At 36.9% G+C, this 26,801-nt stretch overlaps 2 protein-coding genes across 21 annotated transcripts in view; one reads left to right on the forward strand and one right to left on the reverse strand.

The window, feature by feature from the left end:
• Positions 1–3,200: 3,200 nt before the first annotated feature.
• Positions 3,201–14,649, forward strand: SKP1 (S-phase kinase associated protein 1). 9 transcript variants are annotated; one of them, XM_087924391.1, is made up of 6 exons: positions 3,201–3,718; positions 5,597–5,693; positions 8,849–8,922; positions 11,081–11,224; positions 12,063–12,203; positions 13,931–14,649. In XM_087924391.1, the coding sequence occupies exons 2-6, from the start codon at positions 5,597–5,599 to the stop codon at positions 13,964–13,966; spliced, it is 492 nt and encodes a 163-aa protein (XP_087780517.1). In that variant the 5' UTR covers positions 3,201–3,718; the 3' UTR covers positions 13,967–14,649. The 9 variants fall into 9 exon arrangements, with proteins under 9 accessions (XP_087780517.1, XP_087780518.1, XP_087780519.1 ...); XM_087924392.1 differs by having other exon boundaries at positions 3,201–3,563; XM_087924393.1 differs by having other exon boundaries at positions 3,201–3,438.
• A 4,204-nt stretch (positions 14,650–18,853) lies between these two features.
• TCF7 (transcription factor 7) overlaps positions 18,854–26,801 on the reverse strand; it is a 153,217-nt gene continuing 145,269 nt past the window's right edge. For 6 of the 12 annotated variants that reach the window (XM_087924386.1, XM_087924385.1, XM_087924382.1 and 3 more), the window contains one exon: positions 18,854–21,938. In XM_087924386.1, the coding sequence (XP_087780512.1) occupies positions 21,916–21,938 (23 nt within the window). In that variant the 3' untranslated portion in view covers positions 18,854–21,915. The remainder of the gene's footprint in view (positions 21,939–26,801) is intronic. The other 6 variants (XM_087924384.1, XM_087924379.1, XM_087924380.1 and 3 more) reach the window with 3 other exon arrangements.

The following is a 26,801-nucleotide window of genomic DNA, read 5'->3' on the forward strand; positions in this document are numbered from 1 at the left end:
TGGGAGAAAAGTCCTTATGTGCACAGGGCATGTTAAAGTGTTGTGCATACTTTGTGATTCTTGAAACTTTTTCATGGAATGAAGTGGGCTGATACCTTCAATTTCAAGTAGTTGGCCTAGCATCAAGGGTTGCTGCTCAGAAGCAGGGAAAAATTGCTTCTGTAATTCCCAGCCAAGGCATTTTTAACTACATATAAATTTCTCTCTATACATACATTCATACATACATACCATACATATTTTCAATTTCCTTTTCTTGAAAAACTTCAAAAATTGAGGTTTTTTCTAAGAAACAGTTACAAAAAACCAAAAAAGGGACAAGTATAAAGAAATACTATTGGCACTGTTATTGCTCTTCATTTCCCCCTAGCGTCAGTTGACTAGAATATTCATTTTAATAGAAATTTAACTTCAAATATTAAAAAAACACCTTCAAATAGAAATTAGATGCCAGTTAAAATACCCTCTGATTTAAAAAAAGATAAGCAATAAACGGAAAGTGGCCAACTTTTTCTATGACTTAACGTTAGTCTTAGCCAGTAAGAATATCAGTTTGAACAAAACATTTTTCTTGCACCGTTTTAACTGAATGATAATTAACAATGTTACACAGCAGCTTCATTTTACAGCTTCATCTATTCTCCACATGATCCCATATTTAAGCATAGAATTATTAGAAAACGTTCCCATGTACAATATGTTACCCACTTTTAAGTGTAGTAACTTCCATGATTGGAATTTCTATGTCATGATTGGAGAAGCTTTTCAAAGTGGAAAGCCATCCTTGAATTCCATTGTCTAATTGGCTGCTTTTAAGACATTTTCTAAGCATGTTACTGTTCTTTGTTAAATATGGTTTCTGGAAACGAAAGAGAAAGCTGAAATTGTTTTGTTGAAAAGGCCTGTTGACTGGTCTTAGAGCCTTATGTATTATGTAAAAGAATTGTTCAGCTGAAAAAGCAGGTAGTAAATGTTTAGAACATAATGTGGACTATTTTTTATAATTTCATGTTAACAAAACATACTAATATGAAAACATACAGCATACATAGTCATTTACATCACAAATCATGGACAACAGTGATATTTAATAAACCTGATTTAAGTTGATTTTGAACTATGAAAGTTAATATGATAGCTCTGTTACTCTAACGTTTTAAATACTTATTTAAAAGTCATGTTTGAAAATCACAGCATGGTCAGAAAGGAAGTCATTGTTAAATCCTTTTTGGGGAGGGGAGGAGTAGTACCTAGCCAACTTTGGCTTATCTAGAAAGCTAATTAGGAAACATCTGTGAAGTTGGTTTGTCCAGGAGCTTGGAAAACATCCTGAAAGAAGGCAGTGAGCCAGAACTAACCCATACTAATAAGAATGCATGGAGATATCAGTATAAATTGTTGAGCTCATGCTTGGTTCAAAGGCAATTTTACTTCCAAGTAATCCTTGTTTAGTGACCAATAACTCAGTTGCTAAGTGAAATTAGGACTGCTTATGGTCTCACTTAAGCTTCCCCTTTGCTTTATTGGCCTGAGAAGGTCATAAATGCAAGGATTGATTGCAAAGTTACTTTTTCATCATCATAAATGCAAAGAGTTGCTAAACAAGAACTACCTATGCTATATTAGATGGTGATGGTGGAATTTGATGTTTTCATCAATATCTGGGCTAAGTATTCCACTGTGGCTGACAGTGATCTCTTGTATTGGGTTTATAATGCCTCTAGTCTAGATCTACCTGGACTTACCTTTTTGCTGCAGTTCGCTCTGTTCGCTCTAAGAGAAATTTAATGCTTGAAGATTGAACACTCCAGTTCTACAAATATTAGAAGATGGTGCTTGATGCACTAGATTTACCAAGCAAGAGGTAAGACTTTCTGGCTTGGAACAAAAAAAGCTTTGCTTTTTTGCATGACTAATCCATAAATGTGGGAGGGAGAAGCAAATAAGGAAATAAATTGTGATATTGCTGTGATATCAAACATCATATGGCATTCATTTGAGGTAGTTTAGAACTGCTTTGGGAATAGTTTTTGCCTGAGTTTATTTAAACTTTGGTTTAAGTGGCAGATACCTCTTAATTCCAAACACTGGTTTAGTGTCAAGTTATGATCTGGTCCTTGATCTGGAAAGTTTTTCAGAGGATGCTCCTCTAGAAATATTTATTGGGAGGGGCGGGGAGAGAAAACATAATGTACAAATTGAAATTTTATTGTGCCAGAAGAGTAAATGTAGTGCTGCCCATTATATAAGCAGGCCCCTTTTCAAGGTTTCCTCTTTCAAATGTTGGAACAGTTACACAATTAAATAGAACTATTTGGCAAGGGCAGGCGACTAACCAATAAATTAATTTTGTATTCTTGCTAAAGAAACAACTTGAATAATTCTCCTAGCATAGTAATGGCAATTAACACTTTACCTGAAATGAAACAGTGGATGTAAAGCACTAGCTAATGTTAGGATGACGGAATAGTTTCTTACCAATGATTATATGTGAAAAACATACTTAGACCGATTCCCTTAATACTTAATTCCAAGGGTACGTTGAAACGTCTGGTGCATTTGTGGATACACACGTATAACTCTTAACACAGTAAATTTAATTTCTTAGGCGGCACTGAACTACTTGATATTCCTCCTGTTTCAATTTCTGTCTTCATCAATTACTCAACATCTTTTGTGGGAGGGGGCCAAATAACCCCACGGAGTAATAATCAGAAGGAGCTGGATTCACACACGCACATACAAGAAGCATCCAGGATTATCAGACATGAATTACGCAGCCATCCAACTGCAACAGGGAAAAGAAAAGGGAAAATAATTACATCACTCAGAATAAATGAGAAACTGTCCTTCCTATTATGACGTAACACCGTCGCCACCATTATGAGGTAGCCTCGGTCACGAGCGAGCTCGTAGAGGGCAACTTCCGATTTTGCCTGAAGGACCCCAAGGTACTTAATATCTAAATACGTTTAAGGGCCTCCTCCTTCTTTTTTATACGAACTAAGATATTCCCCTCTCGGCCCCTGCGCAGTCCCTCCACGATGAAGGCGAGGGGCCGATGCTCGCTGAGTCGTCCGGCGCAGGCGCTCAGGACGACATACCCAGCCCGGTGAGTGGAAGGGGCGGGGACAAACGCCAAGGCCCTCGGGTCCGCTCCGCCCCCAACTCTATAAAATGCCCCGGCCGCCAGGCGCTCCAGTGCGCCCTTAATTTGAGTTGGTGGTGTGTTTTTCGGGGAGAAGCTAAAAGGCGCCACCGCTGCTACCGTTGCCATTGCCGCCGCCTCCGCCGCTGTTCGTGCTGCCTCACGGTGAGTGTGGCCGAGGCCTGGTCGAGGTTCGGGCCGCCTCAGCGAATGGTGAGGGGCGAGAACAAAGTTGGCAAGAGGCTTGTAAGGGCCGCGGAGGAGGAGGACGGCTTGAGAACCTATCGCAGGTGGTTGCTAAGGGAGCGGCTTTCCACCCCCCCGCCCGGGAAAAGGGGTGCGGAGACGCGCACAGCCGAAGGGCCGCCTCCGCCATCTCTTCCACTAGCCCGGCTTGTCCTGGAAGGGGAGGAAGGTGACTGCACTCCTTTCGTCTCCCGAGCCAGAGGAGCGTTTTCCTATCCCGTTTCCCCTCTTCTTCTGTTAAGGGAATAACGTATTTATTATTTATTTATTTATTTATTTATTTTAAAAAGGGAGTTGACGATACGTGCCTCATTTCTTGACGGTGTGAGTTTTTGCAGGGCGTCTTTAATTTGCAAACGGGGCACACGTGGGGATATAGAGAGAGAGTGTGTGTGTGTGTGTGTTTTGCTGGAGCGAAGCAAATACAATATAGTGAGTGAAATGAGAAGGGTATAGGGCTGACGTAGCCAGCCGGGCACTGTACCCTCACTGGTTTTATGTACCGTAAATGCTTAGTCACGACTGCCGTTTAATCCGAAGCTTCTTATAAAAACCTCTCTTTTAAACAATCTGGTGAGTTTTAAGCTTTTTTTTTTTAAAAAAAGGAAACAGTAATGGATTGGATCCAAGCCTAGCCTCAGGATTTAATTATGTCCTAAATCATGGGATTTTAAATGATGATTAAAGTGTCCATTCAATTTAATGGTTCTGTTTGAGTAATTAGATTCATTCTGATCTCATCACTGCATACTTTTTATAACTCTTAGATTTGATTTTTAATATTGTATTTATATTTAGTTTATTAAAAATGCTTATGTCTTTTAATGGGAACTTTATGAAAAATACCACGGAAACAATTATTGTGCCCTGAGGTCTCCAAAGTAGTAATCACTTGTGTATACTATGAAATTTATTATCCGCTTTTGTTTTAAGGGGTTACAGTAGTTGAGCTCAAGAATTTTGCTTAACCTTATCCAAAGTGGATTATGTATGATTTGGATACTACTTGAACAATTCTGAAAATTTTCATATATTTTGTGATTTCTGGTTCTATACCTTGAAAAATAATTTGGGTTCCTCTTAAGGTAAAGGTTCCCCTCGCACATACATGCTAGTCGTTTCCGGCTCTAGGGGGTAGTGCTCATTTCTGTTACAAAGCTGAAGCCAGTGCTGTCTGAAGATGTCTCCATGGTCGTGTGGCCAGCATGACTAAATGCCAAAGGCGCACAGAATGCTGTTACCTTCCCACCAAAGTGGTCCCTATTTTTCTACTTGCATTTTTACGTGCTTTTCAACTGCTAAGTTGGCAGAAGCTGGGACTAGTAACGGGAGTCAAACCGCTGAACTGCCAACCTTTCTAATTGATAAGCTCAGCATCTTAGCCACTGAGCCCCCACGTCCCTCTTGGGTTCCTCTTAAAAACACTTAATACTGGTTATGTAGGTTCTTTCATGATGCCTGATCACTTATAATACAAGACAGTAGTTGTTATAGTACAAAACAGTAGTTATAATACAAAACAGTAGTTGTGTGAAGAACGACGGTGTACAGATAGTTTGTTGAAAGTATATATTTTCAAAACTTTTGCTTGGTAAATAGCCCACATGATTAGAATTAGGTCATTGACCATGAATCATGACAAAATGCCCAAATAGTTATCTCATTCTGTAAAATGAATGTCTGCTTTTGAAGCAAGATATAAGCATATGCAATACACTGCCTTAAATAGCATAATACAAATTCGTTTTAGAATTTTAAGTAATTTTAGTCAGACATTTTTATCGGTCATGTGCAGCACTTCAGACTGGAAAGTAAAAAGTTGTTTTGGAACACTAAAAGGTAAAAAAAAATTAAGCTTCTTGAAATACTTAATCAAAACATGTATTTTAGTCTTATGCACTAATATTCCATAATAAAGATTACTTTTAAGGAGGCAACACTACAAATAGAGTGAGTTGTAATCTGATCAGCCCTTTTTTAGCCATTAATTTTAAGCAAGCCATTACTGAGTCAGGTGATATAGCTTTATTGATCACATTATGATGATGCAGGGATGGATGAAATTGAACATTATAAAATAAAAAATTCAATTTCTTTGTAAATATGGTTTACTGTCTATTTTTGTATAGATGCTAGTGAAACCACATAACTGAAATGCAATACATAAAAATACAGGTAAAATATTTTTTCATTCATTTACAGATGCCTTCAATTAAACTACAGAGCTCTGATGGAGAAATATTTGAAGTTGATGTTGAAATTGCAAAACAGTCTGTAACAATCAAGACAATGTTGGAAGGTATGAGCATCATAAAAGATAAATGCTTTCTGTATTTCTGTTTTTCTTTCTCCACACAGACATTTTTAATTTGATAAATTGGATTTTAATCTGAATCAGTTTTAGGGGAGTCTTCCTTTTCAAGGAAGGAAGATGCAGGTTTTTACAGCCTAATGGATTTCCTGAGACTAAGAGCTTATTGGCAAAGGTATGGGTGAGATGATTTTGAAGCTGATAGTGAATTCTTACTATGCCTTGTGATTGGAATACGGTTAAATCTTGTGAAGCAATACGATAAAGATAATATAAAAGTAAAAGATACAGGAGTCCTAGCGGATTTTATTCTGCTAGTTGTTGCTGACTATAGGGGGCGGTGCTCGTCTCCATTTCAAGGCCATCGAGCCAGCACTATCCGAAGACATTTCCATGGTCATATGTCCAGCATGATATCACTGAGCAGTGTTACCTTCCCACCGAAGTGGTACCTATTTATCTACTCACATTTACATGCTTCCAAACTGCTAAGTTGGCAGGAGCTGGGCGAGAATGGGAGCTTATCCTGTCACATGGCGCTTGGATCTTGAACCTGGCTGCCAGCTTTTCCAGCAGACAAGCCCAGCGCCTTAACTGCTGAGCCACCACGCCACCATAAGGGTAATACAGATAGACTGTGAAGTTTTGGAAGCAGTTAAGCCTTGCAGGATGACAGCTTAATTCTACTTGTTAACATACTAAAAAATTGATGAGGGAATTTAGCCAGATAACTTATTTTTTAAACCAATTTGGAAAAAGAGTCTAGAAATCTTTAAAGATTTCTTCCCAGAATTTTCTCTTGACTATGTTGTGATTTTTTAAAATACGGATTTGACATTTTTATAATTTAATGCATTGTTTGCAAGCTACTTTTACAGTTAATTTGAATGTTGGAGGAGTAAGCACTATTTGAAGAAATTTATTACTTTAACCCTTTTCTCTGTCCATAAATGATGATTTGTGATGATACAAATTCTGTATTATAAACACTTTCTAAATTTTATTATCTCTCCATTTCAGTATAGGTATTCCTTGAGCTATGACGGCAGTTGTAAGCAATGTGGTCATAAAACAACATCACATGACTGTCAGTGATGGCAATTCCAGGAGTACCAGTAACCATTGTTAAATGAGATTGTTGAGGACCTCACATAATCATGATTTCCTATTTCCTGCTGGCTTTCCCCCTTGCCTTTGCTTGTAGGAAACTAGCATGGAGCATCAGAAATCATGAACATGTGACCAACAACATGCTATAATTTAATTTTAAGCCAAGTGTTGAGAACCAAGATTGTAATCATGTGGCTATGGGAGCCCTACAATGTCTGGAACTCCATGGATCCATCATAAGTCCCTCCCTATACAACATTGTCATAACTGAATGGTATTGAACAAATGGTCATAACCTGAGGACTAGTTGTAATTATCCAGGTGATTGCTTGTCCCAATAATAATAAGCAGAGAAGGAAAAATGTGCAAACTTTTAAAATTTATTTCTGGAAAAAAATTATTTTGAATAATGCAGAAAATAGTTAAGAAGTGAAAGGTATTGGTCTGTTTTTCGAAATTCATTGAATAAAGAAATAAAACAATATATTCAGAAAGTGATGTTTTGTATGATAAAAATATGTATTCTCAGTCCCTTTATGTCACTCCTAATTAATATTTGCTTTGACAAAGTGGATGACAACATTTAGAATATGTAAATATCCTATGTTGATGGTTTCTTCTATTTTGCCTACCCACTTTTAGAAAGAGGAAAAGAAAGTGATGCTACATTGTTTAGAGTTGAATAGCTTGTAGCTCTATTTGTAATACAAATTATTTTAAAATATATCCCATTCTCTAAATTGGTAATTTTTTGCATGAGATACATTGTTACAGTATATATACAGAATATCCTTTTTCAAACAATCCAAAAACATTATTTGATTTTATACTTCATTTCCTAAAAAGCTCTTTTCTACAAAAATTCTAGAAATTTTACATCTGTTTGGTTACTTAAAGGGAACAGCTACATCAAATACTTGTACAAAGACCATGACAGACATTGGGTTTTTAAAAAAATATATATTATTTACCATTATATAAAATGTTTGTAACATCTTGATATATCTGTCCTCCTTTATGTTATACTTGAATTTATGCCACTTATTCTGGTCATGTGTCTTCACTGCTATTTCAGGGTATTAGACAGCTGCTTTAAACCAAATAAATCCATCAATTAAAATGGATTAAAATGAACTTGCAGCTCTATTCAGTGTAAACCTAGAAATATTTGTTTTAATCTCATTTTAAATCTCATTTTAATCTCACGGGTGGATGTGTGCTAAGGAGTGTAGTTGGTGGGATGCTGTGGATTTGTAGCTCCATAGCAGGCATCTCAAATGGAAAAAGTAGTGGGTATTTAAAGTAGTTAAGACTGTGCCCTATCTGACAAAATAAAACTCACTGATGAAAAAAGTAAGGTTTTACACTTAGGACAAAAAAAACCATGTCTTAAAATGCACAGGTACAGAAAAGATGGTACATGGCTCAATAGCAGTAACTGAGAGGGATCTAGGAGTCCCAGGGGACAACTACTTCAATATGAGTCAGCATTATGCTACTGTCTATCGAGATCCTTCTGAATCTTGAGCCTACGTTCTGGAGTGTTGGCTATTGCCAACAAATACAAATAAGCAGCAAGAGAAACGGATCCGTTTACAATCTTATCCTGTGTGTATTTCCTTAGAAGGTCTTTTAAGTTCTTTACTTCTATGAATATTTTATGGCCGACATAATGGGCCATGATGATGTTAAAGGAGCAATAGTAGAAACTGGGGGCTCCTTGGTACTCTCTGGGTTTGCTTGTTTTCTTGCAAACATTTCATTACCCTAACTAGATAACATCATCAGTGCTAAGCCTAATAATGTTACTTAGTTAGGGTATTGAAATGTTTACAAGAAAACAAGCAAGCTCAGAGAGCACCAAAGAGCCCTCATTTCAACCCTGAACTACAAATATTCTACTTTATTAATAGTAGAAATTCATATCTCTTTACAGAGAAAAATATCAATGTTTTTTTGGAAATTGCTAGATTGGCTTAAGTGTAAGTAAAATGGCTGCTAATATATTTTTTGTTGATTGTTTTCCTTCTTAGACTTGGGAATGGATGATGAAGGAGATGATGATCCTGTTCCTCTTCCAAATGTTAATGCAGCTATACTAAAAAAGGTAATTCTATTTTAACGAAATACAGAATTTTCAAACCATCTGGTTTCATAATATAAACATGTTCTAAGTTAATTTTTATATTGAGAAGTAGTATATCAAATGCTTGGGGAAGGCAGTTCTGTCTAAAAATCATTGGATGGATTATAGTTTTAAGTTTATAAGTATATTCTTGTTTTTGCTGCAGTGCCTTATTCATTTGGGACACCTATATTGCAGAGTAAAGTGCTGGTGTTAATTATAGAATCCTCCCAAGGTACCTGGGTACCTTGAAAACTGTCTTGCCCAGTCAGATTCAGCCTGGCCTCTTATTACATGGAAGAGGTGCTCCTTGTCTCTCATTTCTGGGATGTTAGGAGATCTGAAGCTAGAAAGTGCTGCTCATAGCAGTATCAGTGTAATAGAATGGGCTTCTCATTGAAATCAGACTGGCCTTCTCTCTGGTACCTTTTAAAAAGCTACTGTATTAAAAATGGAGCTTTTTCAGAGGCAGCACCTGTAATTTCCTCTGCACCTCTTGTTTTCTGTCCTTTGATTTTGTAATTTGGATTATAGATTGTTTTAATTGTGTTGTTTTGATTGTGATATTGCAAAACATGATTTCTGAGATTGTGGTGGGAATAGATTCTGTTGTGCATGATGTCATGATTAACTAAAGATCTTGAATTCTGTACAACAGTAAATGCTAAAGCTACGAGACCATCTTTGAGTTTCCCCCCCACACTATGCAGTTTATTATTGGCATTCATCCAATAGTTGTTTCCATAGAACAATAGACTATAGTATTTAATATTGGTTAAGTTCTAACTATTGGCTTACTGTTGTCCATGTGTTTTATGATAACTTTATGTTTATAGTATACTACTGAATATTTTCTGTTGGCTACTTAGTTTTTGAAAGATTGATTACAAATACCTTCACGTTACTTTGGTCAATTAATAATTAAACAGTCCCTCAATGCAAGAATTAGGCTTGTTCATCTTTGTGGAGCTGACTCTATTAAAAGGATTAGTTTTTCTAATTGGACTGCTTTTGAACCCCTCATTGCTTCTGAAAGGACAATTTTCTGGTCAAGAATGCCATTGTCTAGCTTTGCCATTGTAACATATATACCATTTCTTGTTTGTGTTGATACTGAGAGTGATTAAAACATTTCTTATATAGATTGCTGCAGTGCGCTTTACATGAGGCTGACCTTGAATCTTTGGAAGTTGCAGTTAGTCCAAATATGACAGCATTCTGGCATGCATTTTGTTGTCCATTTTGTGCCGTTTTTGTTGCCCATTTTGTGCCATTTCTTCTATCACTTGCATCAATTAAAAATAATGTTATGTTCTTCAAAGGGTTTCTTATATTTGTCATAGTGTTTGTCATAGTGAGGAGCCATTAGAATAACAAAACTATGAAAAAACTTTCTTAGCCCAATTATACAATTTTTAATTATAATTATGTTATTTCTGCTTGGTTTACTTTTAGGCAGATTGTTTATTTTTAACTTTGTACTTTTTAAATGTTCAAAATTAGACTTAATTTTTTAAAGAGTAGTGTCCAGTGATTTCTGTACTGGAAAATACTTCAAATAGTTGTAGAAAAACAAAATGTTTGATTATATAGTTAATATCAGTGCAATATCCTGGCAAAATTGTTAGAGGGTTTATCTTTAGGCTGGTCTTTCTATATTTTTTGACATAACAAAATAGAAATTTGCATAATTTTTACATTATTGAAAATAATTTTCTGCAGTTGAAAGAATTTTTCTAGGAAATAGCTAAACTAAGCTATTTTAGTTAGGAACATTTCTGTTGATAATTTTCACTGTTTTATTTCATTTTTCTGAATATTTTTCTGTAAATCCTTTGTATTAGTATAATTAGGCCTGGAATTCAGAATAATAAATTACATAAGAAATATGTGAAAACTGATTCATATTTTCTACTTTTCTATCTCTGAAAGATTGGTACTTAAGTATTGTGAGCGTGCTTAGTTTGAAAATGGTCTCGCCTTTTGTTTACACCCATAAACCCATAAATCATGTTTGCATTATTGTGCTAAGCAATGTTTATATAAAAGCTTTGTGGATGCCAGTAGAACATTAGCTTAGTGCAGTAGAAAACAAAACAAATTTATAAAGCTTTTCCATAACATACTTAAATTTCCAAAGGTGATTCAGTGGTGTACCCATCATAAAGATGATCCACCTCCTCCTGAGGATGATGAGAACAAAGAGAAACGAACAGATGATATCCCTGTGTGGGATCAAGAATTTCTCAAAGTAGACCAAGGAACCCTCTTTGAACTCATCTTGGTAGGTTGGCCTAGTATATCCTCCTCCATTGATATTTACAGACTAATGAAATATTGGAGTATAATAGTGTGTGTATGTTGATGTCGTAAATAATTTGCAATTGGTTTAAGCAAAATGCCCTGAAATCTAAAATATCTAATGTCAGAGGTAAGCATCATGATTGTAAAGATGCAGAGATAGATAATGCAAGCAACTTAGTAAATGAACATCACTTAAAGCAGGGGCCCCCAACCTTTTGGGCAGCAGAGACCGGTTCTGTGGAGAGAGGTTATTTTGTGGATTGGAGAGGGTGTGGTTTTGTGTGCTGCCTGGATCCTGCGGATGGGGCTTCACTTGTTTGCACGGCCCAGTTTCTGGCAAGCTGCAATCCTGTGCCAGTCCATGGACTGGGGGTTGGGGACTCTGCCTTAAAGCTTGTATATCTGTGCCTACAGCATTCAAGGTTGAGATTTTGCTTAGTTTATCTCAGAAATTTAAACAAGAGAAAGTATGTATGTTTACTGGTTTGTAGTTCCTCCTGCTTTTTGAAAGCTCAGCAACAATGAAAACTTGATATATTGTGTCTTATGGAATATGTATTCCAAAGTATAGAATTCATAATAGGACTGTGAAATGTTAACTGGCAGTCCTTACAAAGTCTGTAAATGGAAGAAAGGCTTGTTATTGCCATTAGCAATAATATTTCTAGATCAAACAAGAAAATACAGTAGTTAACCAGGCTTCATTTCATTTATCATTAGTTGCTATTGTATACAATTACTGCTAGAAATCTTATGTACACTATTATATAATGGAGCACTGATTTGCAGTCTTTAAAAATATGTTGCTTTCTATAAAGGCTGCAAACTACTTAGACATCAAAGGCTTATTGGATGTGACATGCAAGACTGTTGCAAATATGATTAAAGGAAAAACACCAGAAGAAATCCGCAAGACTTTCAATATTAAAAATGACTTCACTGAAGAGGAGGAAGCCCAGGTATGTTTACTTAAAACAAAATCTCTTCACTGTTTAATCCTACAACTATTTTAACTTCTGTAGGCTAAAATAGTTACTTTCTGTTGATTAATGTATACACAGTTTGTTGTGAAGCTGGTGTTGGAATGAGACTCTAAACTATTTTTTTTTATAGACAACAAATACTGATTTGGCAATTCAGCCTTCATATAATTAAAATCAAATGGTAAATAAAATAAATCTGTGCTCTAATCAGTCCCATTCACTGACTTTGCTATCATTCATGTATGGGAAAAGAAGTCTCAGGCAAGCTAGCTTACTATATGTTTATATTAATACACTATTGCTATTTTTTCATTAGGGAGTTTAGAATTACAGTATATACAAAAACAGCTTTTTTATATATGGAAATCAAATTGTTATTCTCGAAATAGAACTAAGTTTTCTCCCTTGGCCATCATCACTTAAGGGCTTGCCCCTTTCAAGACAAGATATTCTATGCAGAATAATTCACTTAGTCTTTCTCATATCAAGATAATGAGGGAAGAATAAGCAAAATTTCTGCAAAGAGCATTACCGGTACAGGAGTCCCTGTGGATTTTACTCCAGTAGTCCTTGCTGATTATAGGAGGCGGTGCGAGAGAGAGAGAAAGAGAGAGAGCATTCTATGGAAAAATGTTAGGAAGAAAAAAAAATCAGAGATAAAGGAAATGCCTTGCAAAATATTTTATTAATTTTTTATTTATTGCTGATTAAAGATGAGTTAGAGTAGGTTGCCTGACAAAATCTAGATCAGGGGTGTCCAACCTTGGCAACTTTAAGACTTGTGGACTTCAACTCCCAGAATTCCGCAGCCAGAAAAGCTGGCTGAGGAATTCTGGGAGTTGAAGTCCACAAGTCTTAAAGTTGCCAAGGTTGGACACCTGATCTAGATGTTTAGACCACAGTACCATATGCATGGCCTCTGAATTGCACTGTTGAGAAAAACACTTAGCAGATGCTAGGTTACCTAGTCTAAGTCTATAGTTTCAATCTTGTTATTAGATTCCAATTAAAAGGACTTGCGTCCAATTCTCTATTACGGAATCGTATGATTGTTTAAAATACTTTTTTAATACTATCACTATAATTTTTGGACTTCAAAGAGAATTTTTAGACACAAGTTCTGCCATTTATTCATTTGATTTCAGTGGATCATTTAGCACAAGGGTCTTCAAACTTGGCAAGTTTAAGACTTGTGGACTTCAACTCCCAGAATTCCTGAGCTAACATGACTGGAGAAGGAATTCTGGGAGTTGAAGTCCACAAGTCTTAAAGCTGTCAGGTTTGAAGACCCCCGATTTAACATGTTGAAAATAACTGCTAATGTCCTGCAACCAGTAATCAAGCTAATAAAACCCATTTCTTCACTGCAGATTTTTATTCATCTTTGATTTTCTTTTGGCAGAATGAGTTCACCATGTTAAAAAGTTGCATGCAGTCAGTTCTAAAATAATCATAACTATATGGAAAATACTAGTGGAAATACTAGTTTTATACAGTGGTATACTTCATTTTTAAATACTACTTGATATCTGGAAGACATCTGAATTGGGGAACTAATTTGAATCACAGGGATGCTATTAATTTACAGGTAAATATCTAGAATAGATATATAAATATATCTATTCTAGATATTATATATTATCAACACCTAGTATTTGATACTGCTCTTCAAAAGTAATTGTAAAGTTTGTCTTTATTTTTAGGTACGCAAAGAAAACCAGTGGTGTGAAGAGAAGTGAAGCTTTGTGCCTGATACCTAACAACACTGTAAGGATTGTTCCAAATATCAGTTGCACTGCTCTGTTTATAATTGTTAATATTAGACAAATGCAGCAGCAAATGAAGTTGTACTAGTCTGGTGGTGTTCTCTTTGCATGTGTAACGTTTGAATATAGATTTAAATTCTATGGTTTAATCAGTGTAATCTGATTTCCTTATTTTTCCTCTTCTCTAAATAAAACTAAACTCCATGCAAGTTCTATATGGCAATTAGCACTGCAAACTAGGCCTTCCGTGCTTCTGAATGTTTCACTGTCACATTAAAATCCTCAGCATGTAAGAATTCAGAAGTCTCTGACCTTGTAAATAAAATTACTTGCAAAACTGTTTTCTGAAACTGAATCGGTGAAGCCTACTTTTATTAATGGAGTAAGAGCCACAAAACGTTTTGAAAAATTAGTTGGAACAATTGTTTTGGGATTCTTCCATTCTACATTTTTTGTAGTAGTGACGTTGTTAAAACTAAAGCAAATTAGCTCTGCTTGATACCTACCATTCTAATCTAATATAGGTGTGGTCTTGGTAGTGCCTGAGCAGTTAGAACTCTCTTCTGGCTAAATACTTGTAGTTTCTGTAAAGAAGCATAGTATTTGGTATGTACCTATTTTTAAAACCAATAAAAATTTCAGTATTTGATCAAAAATAGATTTCTAAACAAATTTCTTGGACAGTTAATATCTGTTTCAGTATATCAGACACATGACATTAGATTGCAGTGATTTGTCACTGCATACTGAGCGATGATATTGATGTTGTATTATTTAAGATCACAACACTAGCCAGTAGGTTAGCAACTTTTTCATTCATTGTGATTCTGTTTAGGGCTTAGAGGAGAGACATGTAATAAGCAATGTAATAAGCGCATCCCATTTCTTTATGAACACTAAATAGAATAAATATTTAAAGATTGATGATGACCTTAAGCATTTAATGTACAATAAAGAATTTTAACATTTAACTATGCATAACAAAATGCACATACTGGGCAATTTCACAAATTTGGTCATTATCAGAATAAAATGGTTGCCAAAAAGATTAATTACCAGTAATATTTTAATATAAAAATAAGTGAATTTCCTACAAAATAGTTCACATACCACTATGTTTCAGTTGAAGAATCTAGCGAGGATAAACTGAGTAATGGAATTTTAGAATTGGTCTCTTTTCAACATGTTATTAGATGCGAGGGTTATGAAAAAATGAAACAATCAAAAATGTGGCAGCAATGGAATCTTAGTTTCTAAACAAAGTTTCCATTCCAATCGATCCAATACTACAAGTGAAACTCGAAAAATTAGAATATCGTGCAAAAGTTCATTTATTTCAGTAATACAACTTAAAAGGTGAAACTAATATATGAGTGAGACTCATTACATGCAAAGCAAGATAGTTCAAGCCGTGATTTGTCGTAATTGAGATGATTATGGCTTACAGCTCATAAAAACAGCAAATCCACCATCTCATGAAATTAGAATATTGTGAAAAGGTGCAATATACTAGGTTCAAAGTGTCCCACTCTAATTCGCTAATTAAGCCATAATGCCTGCAAAGGGTTCCTGAGTCTTTAAATGGTCTCTCAGTCTGGTTCAGTAGGAATCACAATCATGGGAAAGACTGCTGACCTGACAGTTGTGCAGAAAACCATCATTGACACCCTCCCTAAAGAGGGAAAGCCTCAAAAGGTAATTGCAAAAGAAGTTGGATGTTCTCAAAGTGCTGTATCAAAGCACATTAATAGAAAGTTATGTGGAAGGGAAAAGCGTGGAAGAAAAAGGTGCACAAGCAGCAGGGATGACCGCAGCCTGTAGAGGATTGTCAGGAAAAGGCCATTCAAAAGTGTTGGGGACTTTCACAAGGAGTGGACTGTGGCTGGAGTCAGTGCATCAAGAGCCACCACACACAGACGGATCCTGAACATGGGCTTCAATCGTATTCCTCGTCAAGCTGCTCCTGAACAACAAACATCAGAAGCGTCTTACCTGGGCTAAAGAACAGAACTGGTCTGTTGCTCAGTGGTCCAAAGTTCTCTTTTCTGATGAGAACAACTTTTGCATCTCATTTGGAAAGCAAGAACCCAGAGTCTGGAGGAAGAATGGAGAGGCACACACTGCAAGATGCTTGAAGTCTAGTGTGAAGTTTCCACAATCTGTGTTGATTTGGGGAGCCATGTCATCTGCTGGTGTTGGTCCACCGTGCTTCATTAAGTCCAGGGTCAGGAGATTTTGGAGCACTTCATGCTTCCTTCCACAGATGAGCTTTATGGGGATGCTGACTTCATTTTCCAGCAGGACTTGGCACCTGCCCACACTGTCAAAAGCATCAAAACCTGGTTCAATGACCGTGGGATTACTGTGCTTGATTGGCAAGCAAAATCACCTGACCTGAACCCCATAGAGAATCTATGGGGCATTGCCAAGAGAAAGATGAGAGACATGAGACCGAACAATGCAGAAGAGCTAAAGGTCGCTATTGAAGCATCCTGGTCTTCCATAACACCTCAGCAGTGCCACAGGCTGATAGCTTCCATGCCACGCCACATTGAGGCAGTAGTTGCTGCAAAAGGGGCCCAAACCAAGTACTGAGTACATATTTTTTATTGTTTATTTTATTTTTATTTGTCAATTGCTTACAAGATAATAGGTATAAGTAAAACATAGTTATGAATACATGGATACATATAAGAAAAATAAAAATATATAAAAGAAACAATAGGACAGGGACGGTAGGCACGTTGGTGCCCTTATGCACGCCCCCTACAGACCTCTTAGGAAAGGGGTGAGGTCAATAGTAGACCACAGAGTCAGGTAGAGTATTCCAGACACTGACCACTCTTGCTGAAGTCATATTTCCTGCAATCAAGTTTGGTGCGATTAACCTTGAGTTTGTATCTATTGTTTGCTCTTGTGGTGTTACGGTTGAAGCTGAAGTATTCACTGACTGGTAGGACATTGCAGTGTATGATTTTATATGCATGCTTATACTTTTCAGAGATCCGATATTGTTCTATGTACAATCCTTGTTTTATTGATTGCGTGTAATCTAATTTTCTGAGATTGTGGATTTGGGGTTTTCATGAGCTGTAAGCCATCATCATCACAATTATGACAAATCACGGCTTGAACTATCTAGCTTTGCATCTAACGAGTGTCTCATATATTAGGTTCACCTTTTAAGTTGCATTACTGAAGTAAATGAACTTTTGCACTATATTCTGATTTTTTGAGTTTCACCTGTATTTCTACCTCAGTGCCTTAAATGTTTTACCTTCGTATACACTGCCATTTTCAAGGTACTGTCTCAGAACACAGCCTGTGTTGTGGCAGCCTACTGAGCCCAGCATGGTATACCATTGGAATCTGTCTTGAGAGGATATCAGTATTCTATTGTAAAAAAAAAAAAGATAATACAAATCCCCATGTCACTCTCGTTGTTCAGCTGTTATAAGGGAGCCTTTAGCAAAGAGAATTGAAGCTATTGCCTTGATAGGAATTAGCAGTTGTCTGGAAATTTGGGTGAAATCCATGCTTTTTCTGGGCATGTGAACAAGAAAGGCAGAGAGCCCAAAAGATCAGTAATGGAGACTTCTCTGTAGATTTTTTAAAAACGTGTATTGTTTGTCTTTCAGCTTCAGAAACTGAGTTCTGTTCATAATTATGCTGGTTCCTTCCATCTACATTGCTATCTGAGAACTGAGATCAAAGCAGTGTGGCTGACTGTCATCTCACAGTATGCACTTTGGCAAATTACCCTAGCCTTTTTCATCAATGAAGAACAGCTGTTCACCTACTTTGTTTTTCAATTCCTTGATCTGAAGAAAATTTAGGGGCTGTCTCACAAGATAATATGTCTCTCTTAATCTTAAGGGGGAAGCTCAGGCTAGGTGTTTTTGCCCATCATGCTTTTTCTAGCCAAAGAATCAGTTTCATATACAGTAGTGGTCAAGACACCAAGGGTGTAAATTATATGAGTTCTAGTTCTATCTTAGGTATGAAACTAGGTGGGTGACTTTGGCAGTTGAGTTATTTCAGTTCTACAAAGAAATTGACAGCAAAATACTTCAGAACATGTTGCCAAGAAAATTGCAGTCCAGGCATCAACATTGACTTGAAGGTGCCATTTGCCTTCTCATAATGGCCGATGCAAAAATGAGACTCAGTCTGTTTTAGCCATATGAAGAATTTAACTGGGCCCTTTCAAATGGAAAACAATTGCTTTCTCTTTCATGGTTGCTACAGACTCATTTGGGGAGGCAGTGTTTAACTGTAGGAATCAGACTGCGCATTGAATAATATAAATTAGTTGAAATATCATTTTAAAATAGTTGAAGATACATATTTACTTCATGTACTTCACTCGGAGTTGAAGATCACAGCTGATATACCATTGTATAGCTCACACAAAATCAGACAGCAACACCTTCTGTACCTTGCACTTACAATGCCTGCATTAGGTTTATCGTAATTGCAGCTTTTCTCAACTGCTATAGCCATATCCACTTGAGGGAGACCCCTGCCCTGAAATAGCATTTGTTTTTGGTAGGAAGAAAATAAATTATAAAGAAAATAGGTAGAATGGTCAATTTTCACTGCCATTGTCTACAAGTGGCTAACTAGATCTAGCTTTGTTGATATATGCACTTAAGATGCTAGTGTTGATTGAAGTTTTGATTGCAGTTAATGCACGCTGTTTTTAAGAATAAAGCCCTTTTAACATTGTCAGAAAAAGTGCTAAATGTTTAATTTTAAATTTGAATACTTGATGAATCCAAAATGATTGTGGCTGATTAGTTTTCTTCATAAACACATATTTTTGTAATATATGGAAATATACACACACAAAATATAACATTGTTTATAGGATTATAGTCCCCAGTTACCCATTTTTGAATGGACAATCTGGTAGATCACTTTTATTTATAAAGCCATAAACAAATTTTAAACAAAGAAGCAAAACAAATTCAAGATTAAAAAAAGACAAAACAACTCCAGATGATTGTACAAATGAAAGAAATTTTCCCCTGCTACATACATACAGAGATTTTTTTTGTGGCTTATTAAAGTTAAATTTCCATGACATGATACATTCAGTCTTCAGAAAAGCAAATAATGGCATTAAAATTGCACTTGCTGTGTACACATTTAACTCAGGAATAAAACACCATGATAAAAGCTTTCATTTTACACAGCAAGGGAAGATAAAATACAGAAAATTTAATACATCATTTTTAAACATCTCTTTTTGGTATTTAAGTGATACTTGCATTTTTGGAATCTTGATGGTTTTAAAATGTTTCTAATTCTTGTGATTGCTCTAGTCTTAACTAAAATAGCTTATCTTCCTAGTTACATAAATGATAATCATGCTGATTAATATTGAATAGTTAATTCAGTTCCATTTTTGCACATTAGTTATGTACTCGTATGTGCAAATGCAGAAGTGCCTCTTTATGAGCTATGCTTATATCATATTCGGGACATTTTCATGAATTTCAGAGTTCCTCTGAATTATCAATTGGGTGAGCCTTTCTGGAAGAAAAAAAATCAAGTATAGCATTTTAAAGAATAAAATTTCAAAATGATATTCTTGGGGAAGTGCTCTTGCATAGGCTTGAAATCAAGTTTGGACAGCCTTTTCATGCCAAAAGATGCTCCTAGTTTGCCTTGGGTTACTAATGCGTTTTAATGGAGGACTATTTCATGTTGGTCAAGGCACTGGCTGAAAGCTAGGTGATTCTGTTCTAGTCCTACTGTAGAGACAAAATCAACTGTGACTTGGTGTAAGTCATATTCTCTCAGTCCTAGGATGTAGGCAATGGCAAACCACTTCTGAAAATTGTTCCCAAGAAAACCGCATGGACTTGTGTAGTTTCGTAGATGAAAGCTAACTCAAAGGCACAAATAAAGTAAAATATATGTATGTTAGCTGGGATTTTCCCAATTAAGTTTTTGAAGCTTAATTACTAGGATTTATACTACATTTTTGGATGAGTTTTTGTCCTAAAGTTAGGGGAAAATACTACCAGCTGTTCTTAGCAATCATATTGGCTGGTTACAGCTGAAAAAAAGTGGTTGAGAGATTATGGCTTATCTACTCTTGATTTGATGAGGTTTCTGATATTCAGAAATTCAGATTAGGGATCACTTCTCATTTCCCTCAAGTTCCTAAGTTACTTGAATGAGAACATCATGCAAGTATTAGGAGGATCAACCTGCAATTCTACCTTTGATTCATTTATCAGCTTTCTTGCTACTTTCAAATTGTAACCTGTCAGCATTATAGTCTTTCTAATCTTCCTAAAAATGAGGTCCTTTCAGATGGAGTAAATTGGTTTAGTTTCAAGTCATAAAGTTAAGAGTTGCAAACTCTTCAGGGCTGTGATTTTGCAACTTCCTTTACTCCCAGAAAGGTTAATGCAAGGTTCATTAAAATATCATCATAATGAAGTGACTCACCCATTTCAGTTACTCCACATTATGAATTTTCCTTCCAGTCCAGTATTATCTCAGTATGTTGGGTTTGGTTATCGATGTGTGACTATATTTGTCCTCTGAGAAAAACTACCATCCCTAAAGCAAGCACCAGAAAGGGACCACCTGTGTTTAAAGTTCCAAGCAATCAACTTTGCTTAGCACTGAAAATGAATTGGGCTCTGGGGAAGTGTATAACTTTCAAATAAATATCTTCCCTGTAGAATGGACAAAAAGGATACAGAGAACGAGGAATATGACTAGGCTTCAATACTGCAGTTGCAGAAATGACTATAGGTAGAGTGCGCGATCACAATTGGCTTGAAATAGAAGGAGGGTAAATCTTGGCAAGCTTTTAAGAAGCCACAAAGACTGCAAAGTAAATTTTTAATGATTAGAGGCACAGCTTATATCCTTTTATTTCCCATTGATTACATAGCAAAAGTACGGTAAACTCTGAAAAATAAGTATTTTTGAGTTTTGCATATTTTACAGTAGATAGCATACAAAATCTTTATAGCTGAAAAATTGTGATGCACACAGCCCTATGTCTGGAATAGTAGATAGACTTTCACAGCCAGTGTTTTCTCCTATTTTATCACCTAATAAAGCTGCTGGAATAAACATTTGTTAACGCAATCCACCCTTGATCCCAAAGATGAGGCATTAAATATTTTAGTTTCTTACAAGCTGCTTTATACTTTTTCTGTGGAGCATTTGAGTTTGTCATTCAACAACTGCTTTTGTAATGGGTAATATCTATTGGATGGCTGAACCTCAGGACTTTGACTATAATAGTTTAATAAATGCCTTAACATTTATTGCACCTCTCATCTGCAATTAGATCAGTGCATTTTGTTTTTATCTCAGTTGGAAAAGGGATCAAATAATTCAGTTACTGACCAGAATTAAGTTTATCTTCATACTTTTCAAAGAGACTGTTGACGTCCTTATTTAGACAACACTTTTAGTGCTGCAGTGTTGTTTCCTGATCTGGCTTTTGACTGACTTTAAGACTATACCATTTGATGGCAGGCTGAAGTTGTCTCTGTAGCTTCTGTATGCAGCAGAACCAATCAGCAAAGTGCCTGATGAATCTGTGCACCTTGTTATCCCATTAGTACTATGTTCCTATTGATACCATATTGTCCCCTGAGGATTCACCTGGCACTATGGATTTATGAGGCATTGTTGAACATTTAGAAGGAGGTCCTGATGTGCTCGTAGCAGTTTTGAGATGTGCAGATAAAAAAGAAGGATTGGCTTGGTTTTGATGTATAAGATCAGCAGGAGCAGCAAGCTTGTTTGGAATAAAAGCAGGGGATGTACACTGGAGCACATCCAAAGGGGAAGGAGGGGAATCTATAGTACTTCCATTGGAAGAAACTGGGCTGGAGCAGTGTCCTTTTCCTTGTAGGTACCAAATGCACTTCTTTTTCCTCCTAAGAACAGTGAAGAGAGTTATCTGTAAATAAAGGGTGAATTTACAGGGTCATATTTTTAAAAATGAAAGCAGTTATAGCATTTAATACAAGTATAGTGTCTAAGGAACAAGGATTTAGAAGGAAAAACATATTCGTTCTTAACACCTATTACTCAAGTTTTTGTAAGAAGAATTTGTTTAATTAAAAAACTCTTATTGTCAACTTGTATTTTTCTAACCACTAGATGGAGGCGTAACTGTAAAACTGCTAAAATTTCTCCAAGCCAATGTGCAAAACTGATCAAAAGTTATCAGAAATGTTTCGTTCTGGTTATTGCTGTCCAATGGGATTACTGAAAACAAACAAAAAAACACCCCCACACATAGCCGTAGATTTGGATAATTACCAATAAATAAGTATGTTTTTGAGCCAGTCATTTAATTGGGTTTTTTTTATTTAGCTTTAGGACGTACGGCGAATAGATCGTGTTTTAAGTTGAATTCATGGGTGTTAGAAATTAGAAATAGGCTAAAACACAGCCTCAGGCATGAAGCCAGCTGGGTGACTTAGGACCAATAACTTTTTCTCAACCCTTGGAAAGAAGCAGGGACTTGTCCAACACTTACAGGAATCAAATATCTTAAAAGCACCTCCTTCCCCCCCAAAATTTAGAAATGAGTAGCTGTTTTGGCATGAGTAATTCTAAGGATGCTCTATCCATACTTGAGCATATTTCAGAAATTATTTTGCTTTCTTGAGTATGAAGTAATTCATTGGTGATGGGCACCACTTGTCTAACAAAGGATATCACATTAACTTCAAAACTATAACATTATATTTTCCATTGCAGTTCTGAATATTTCCAATACATCTTGGGCAAATCATTGAGATTTGTTTTGATGAACAGGTTTGAACTGTGAAGGCAAACAAATTCATTTTTACCAGAAAAGGCCATTTAATTCACCTTGATTAAGCTGTTCGGGTGCTCTCAAACCACTTTGGGCAAAGGCTGTGGGAGATGGGCTCTCTTAGCCTTTTCACACAGGATTAGTTGATGGGACTTTCTGCCAGGCAATTTCAAAATCATCTATAGCGTGCAATGAAGCTATGTAGTCTGGAAAATCTTCAGTTTATGGGAATGGACCAGTGGTGCAACTATATAATGGATATGTTCTAGGCAGTTCTGTAGCAAACACCACAGCCAGCCTATCTGAGCCTTCTTGGTGTGTAAAGGTTTTCCAAACAGGTTGCTTTTGACAAACACAACAGAGTTCTTTGCAGCATGCAATAAAAGTGGCCAACTTCAAAACACTTCCATCTGAGGATTTTCAGCTTATGAATGCAAAAAGAAAGAGCAGTAATGGCAATATTTTGGCCATTGTACCTTGGAGAGTTGAACTATTGATGCCAGCCAGCCACATTTATGGACTGTTGACCAGCATGGGCAGAACCAGTGGTAGTTTTACCTCAAGTCCTTTTGACATTGACTGGCAAAAAGTCTGACAAGCATGTGTCAGGACAGGTGAGCTAGTGGTGCACCTTCCTCACACCTGTCTGACCTATCTGGCACGCTGGTGAGTGCTCCCAGCCAACTGCCTTGAGAAAAACAAGTAAGCTAACGGTGCCATTGGCTTCCTCTTCCTGGAATACACTGGGCAATGCTCTGCTATATTCTCCCAGCCTATACTAGGAGATGTCTACATGTGCTGAGAAGGCATTCTCAACCTTCTCTTACAGGCCTTGCCAAAGAAGATTCTTCTCAGGCTACATTCATAGTTCAGGCTCTATAGCGAGGGAGTCTAAAGCAGACTGAAATAGAACAATTGTCTTAAAGTGTGGATATCTTTATTGCATTGTGAAACAACTTCAAGGAAATGCAACATTTGAAAATGTGTAGAATCATTATTTTGGGGAAAGTTAAATCAGTAAGCCAAAGTTTTAAGAATTGCAGTAATATCCACCCATTCTGCCTATCTAGACATCACTATCCTGCTGCTTTTCAGATGGTTTGTGCATTGCACTTTAGAAGAGGTGGTGGTAAGGGCTTAGCATCAAAGACGCAGCTGACAACAAGCAAAATGTTAATTCTTACCTCAGTATAAATATATACTGAGAAAGAAGTATAAATACACTGCTCAAAAAAATAAAGGGAACACTTAAACAACATAACTTAACTCCAAGTCAATCACATTTCTGTGAAATCAAACTGTCTACTTAGGTAGCAACACTGACAATCAATTTCACATGCTGTTGTGCAAATGGAATAGACAACAGATGGAAAGCATAGGCAGCTAGCAAGACATCCCCAATAAAGGAGTGGTTCTGCAGGTGGTGACCACAGACCACTTCTCAGTTCCTATGCTTTCTGGCTGATGGTTTGGTCACTTTTGAATGCTAGCGATGCTTTCACTCTAGTGGTAGCATGAGACAGAGTCTACAACCCAGGTAGACTCAGGTAGTGCAGCTCATCCAGGATGGCACATCAATGCGAGCTGTGGCAAGAAGGTTTGTTGTGTCTGTCAGCGTGGTGTCCAGAGCATGGAGGCGCTACCAGGAGACAGGCCAGTACGTCAGGAGACGTGGAGAAGGCCATAGGAGGGGCACAACCCAGCATCAGGATCGCTACCTCTACCTTTGTGCAAGGAGGGACAGGAGGAGCACTGCCAGAGCTCTGCAAAATGACCTCTAGCGGGCCACAAATGTGCATGTGGCTGCTCAAATGGTCAGAAACAGACTCTATGAGGGCCCGATGTCCACAGGTGGGGGTTGTGCTTACAGCCCAACACCATGCAGGACATTTGGTATTTGCCAGAGAACACCAAGATTGGCAAATTCGCCACTGGCGCCCTGTGCTCTTCACAGATGAAAGCAGGTTCACACAGCACGTGACAGAAGTTACAGGGTCTGGGGACACTGTGGAGAACGTTCTGCCTGCAACATCCTCCAGCATGACCGATTTGGCAGTGGGTCAGTAATGGTGTGGGGTGGCATTTCTTTAGGGGGCTCACAGCCCTCCATGTGCTCACCAGAGGTAGCCTGATTGCCATAAGGTACCGAGATGAGATCCTCAGACCCCTTGTGAGACCATATGCTGGTGCGGTTGGCCCTAGGTTCCTCCTAATGCACGACAATGCTAGACCTCATGTGGCTGGAGTGTGTCAGCAGTTCCTGCAAGATGAAGGCATTAATGCTATGGACTGGCCCGCCCGTTCCCCAGACCTGAATCCAATTGAGCACATCTGGAACATCATGTCTCATTCCATCTACCAATGCCACGTTGCACCACAGACTGTCCAGGAGTTGGGGGATGCTTTAGTCCAGGTGTGGGAGGAGATCCCTCAGGAGACCATCCGCCACCTCATCAGGAGCATGCCCAGGCATTGTAGGGAGGTCATACAGGCACGTGGAGGCCACACACTACTGAGCCTCATTTTGACTTGTTTTAAGGACATTGCATCAAAGTTAGATCAGCCTGTAGTGTTTTTTTCCACTTTAATTTTGAGTGTAACTCCAAATTCACACTTCCATGGGTTGCTAAATTTGATTTCCATTGATAATTTTTGTGTGATTTTATTGTCAGCACATTCAACTATGTAATGAACAAAGTATTTAATAAGAATATTTCATTCATTCAGATCTAGGATGTCTTATTTTTGTGTTCCCTTTATTTTTTTGAGCAGTGTATATAGTGAGAAAGGAAAGTAGTTAAGAATGCCACATTTGTATTGCTAGAAACATTCACTAGTTTCTAGTTATTGTTTTAGTCTTGAAACCAATGTTTAACTTATACTACATGGATACCGTTTATAAAAGCAAACATTTAGTATCAAATAAGAATAATTAGAATAAATATTGAAGGTTTTTTCCCCCTAGAAGTTAAGCATTCTGATGTCTAGGTAGAAATGATAAAATGGTTACACAGTTATAGAAACCATTATGTATTGAATTCCTTCGCTCAATAAACCAACATTGAAAGAAATTATACCAATCAACAAGGTAAAAATTCTATATCTAATTGGAGGATATCAACAAATTGGGTAGAATCATGATAGACTGAGAAAATATTATTTTTGACGATCTCTCAAATCTAGGAATAAACATCCAGACATGGTGCTTCCAAAGAACACCAAGGTATTCCTTAGGACTAATTAGCTCTCCAAAAGAACAGGACTGAGAGCCATCAGACAAGATGTTCCAGTACGAAAAGTATAAATTTTATGCCTTTTATAAATTGTCCTCTATTCTAAATAAAACCAAGATAAGAACATTGTTGTTATGGGAGAGGTAAGTAGAAATTTTCTTATCAGTGCTGGTTTACATAGAAAAGGAAGGATCTGATGAACAAGAATTGTTGCCCCTACCCAATGTTTGAGGGCTCTGTGTTCTTTTCCATGTTACAGTGTCATCTTACTATTTCTTACTATTTTCTTACTATTGTTCCTATCATAAATGGAAGCCATTAGGTTTGTATTATATTTGCAGAATATTTTGCTTAGTAATCTTATACCCCACCCCACCCAAATAAATACTGGGAAGTCCTGTCCATGCTACAAGTACATCGTTGAAGAGCCCTGTGTTACTTTTTTTTTTTCATCCATTACTTTAAAAACAGTCTGAATCTGTTTATTCTGGAAGAAAAAAAGTGAGGACAGTATGTTTATATCATCTTCAGCCACAGATTGCTTCATTTTCCAGGATAAGAAACTAAAACAATTGTAGGGGGGGCTGTTGATGCATAAGTATTGAAACCAACACAAAGAATAATAAATGGCACTGCTTCCTTAACCAAAATTGTTAAGGAACAGGAGTCATTTTTCCTAATAGATTACTAAGAAGAGACTGGAGGACCATGAAAGCCATACTGTTTGGATTGGCAATTGGCAAGGAAGGGCAAATCAATAAGT

The sequence above is a fragment of the Pseudonaja textilis genome, chromosome 2 (assembly GCF_049901715.1).
Source record: "Pseudonaja textilis isolate UNSWEBS1 chromosome 2, rPseTex1.2, whole genome shotgun sequence".
NCBI lineage: Eukaryota > Metazoa > Chordata > Lepidosauria > Squamata > Elapidae > Pseudonaja > Pseudonaja textilis.

Bases quoted from the DNA above. Each gene is read 5' to 3' on its own strand.
- SKP1 (XM_087924387.1), top strand. The intron at 5,694-8,848 runs GTATGAGCATCA...TTTCCTTCTTAG, and splicing joins AATCAAGACAATGTTGGAAG to ACTTGGGAATGGATGATGAA. The intron at 8,923-11,080 runs GTAATTCTATTT...AAATTTCCAAAG, and splicing joins ATGCAGCTATACTAAAAAAG to GTGATTCAGTGGTGTACCCA.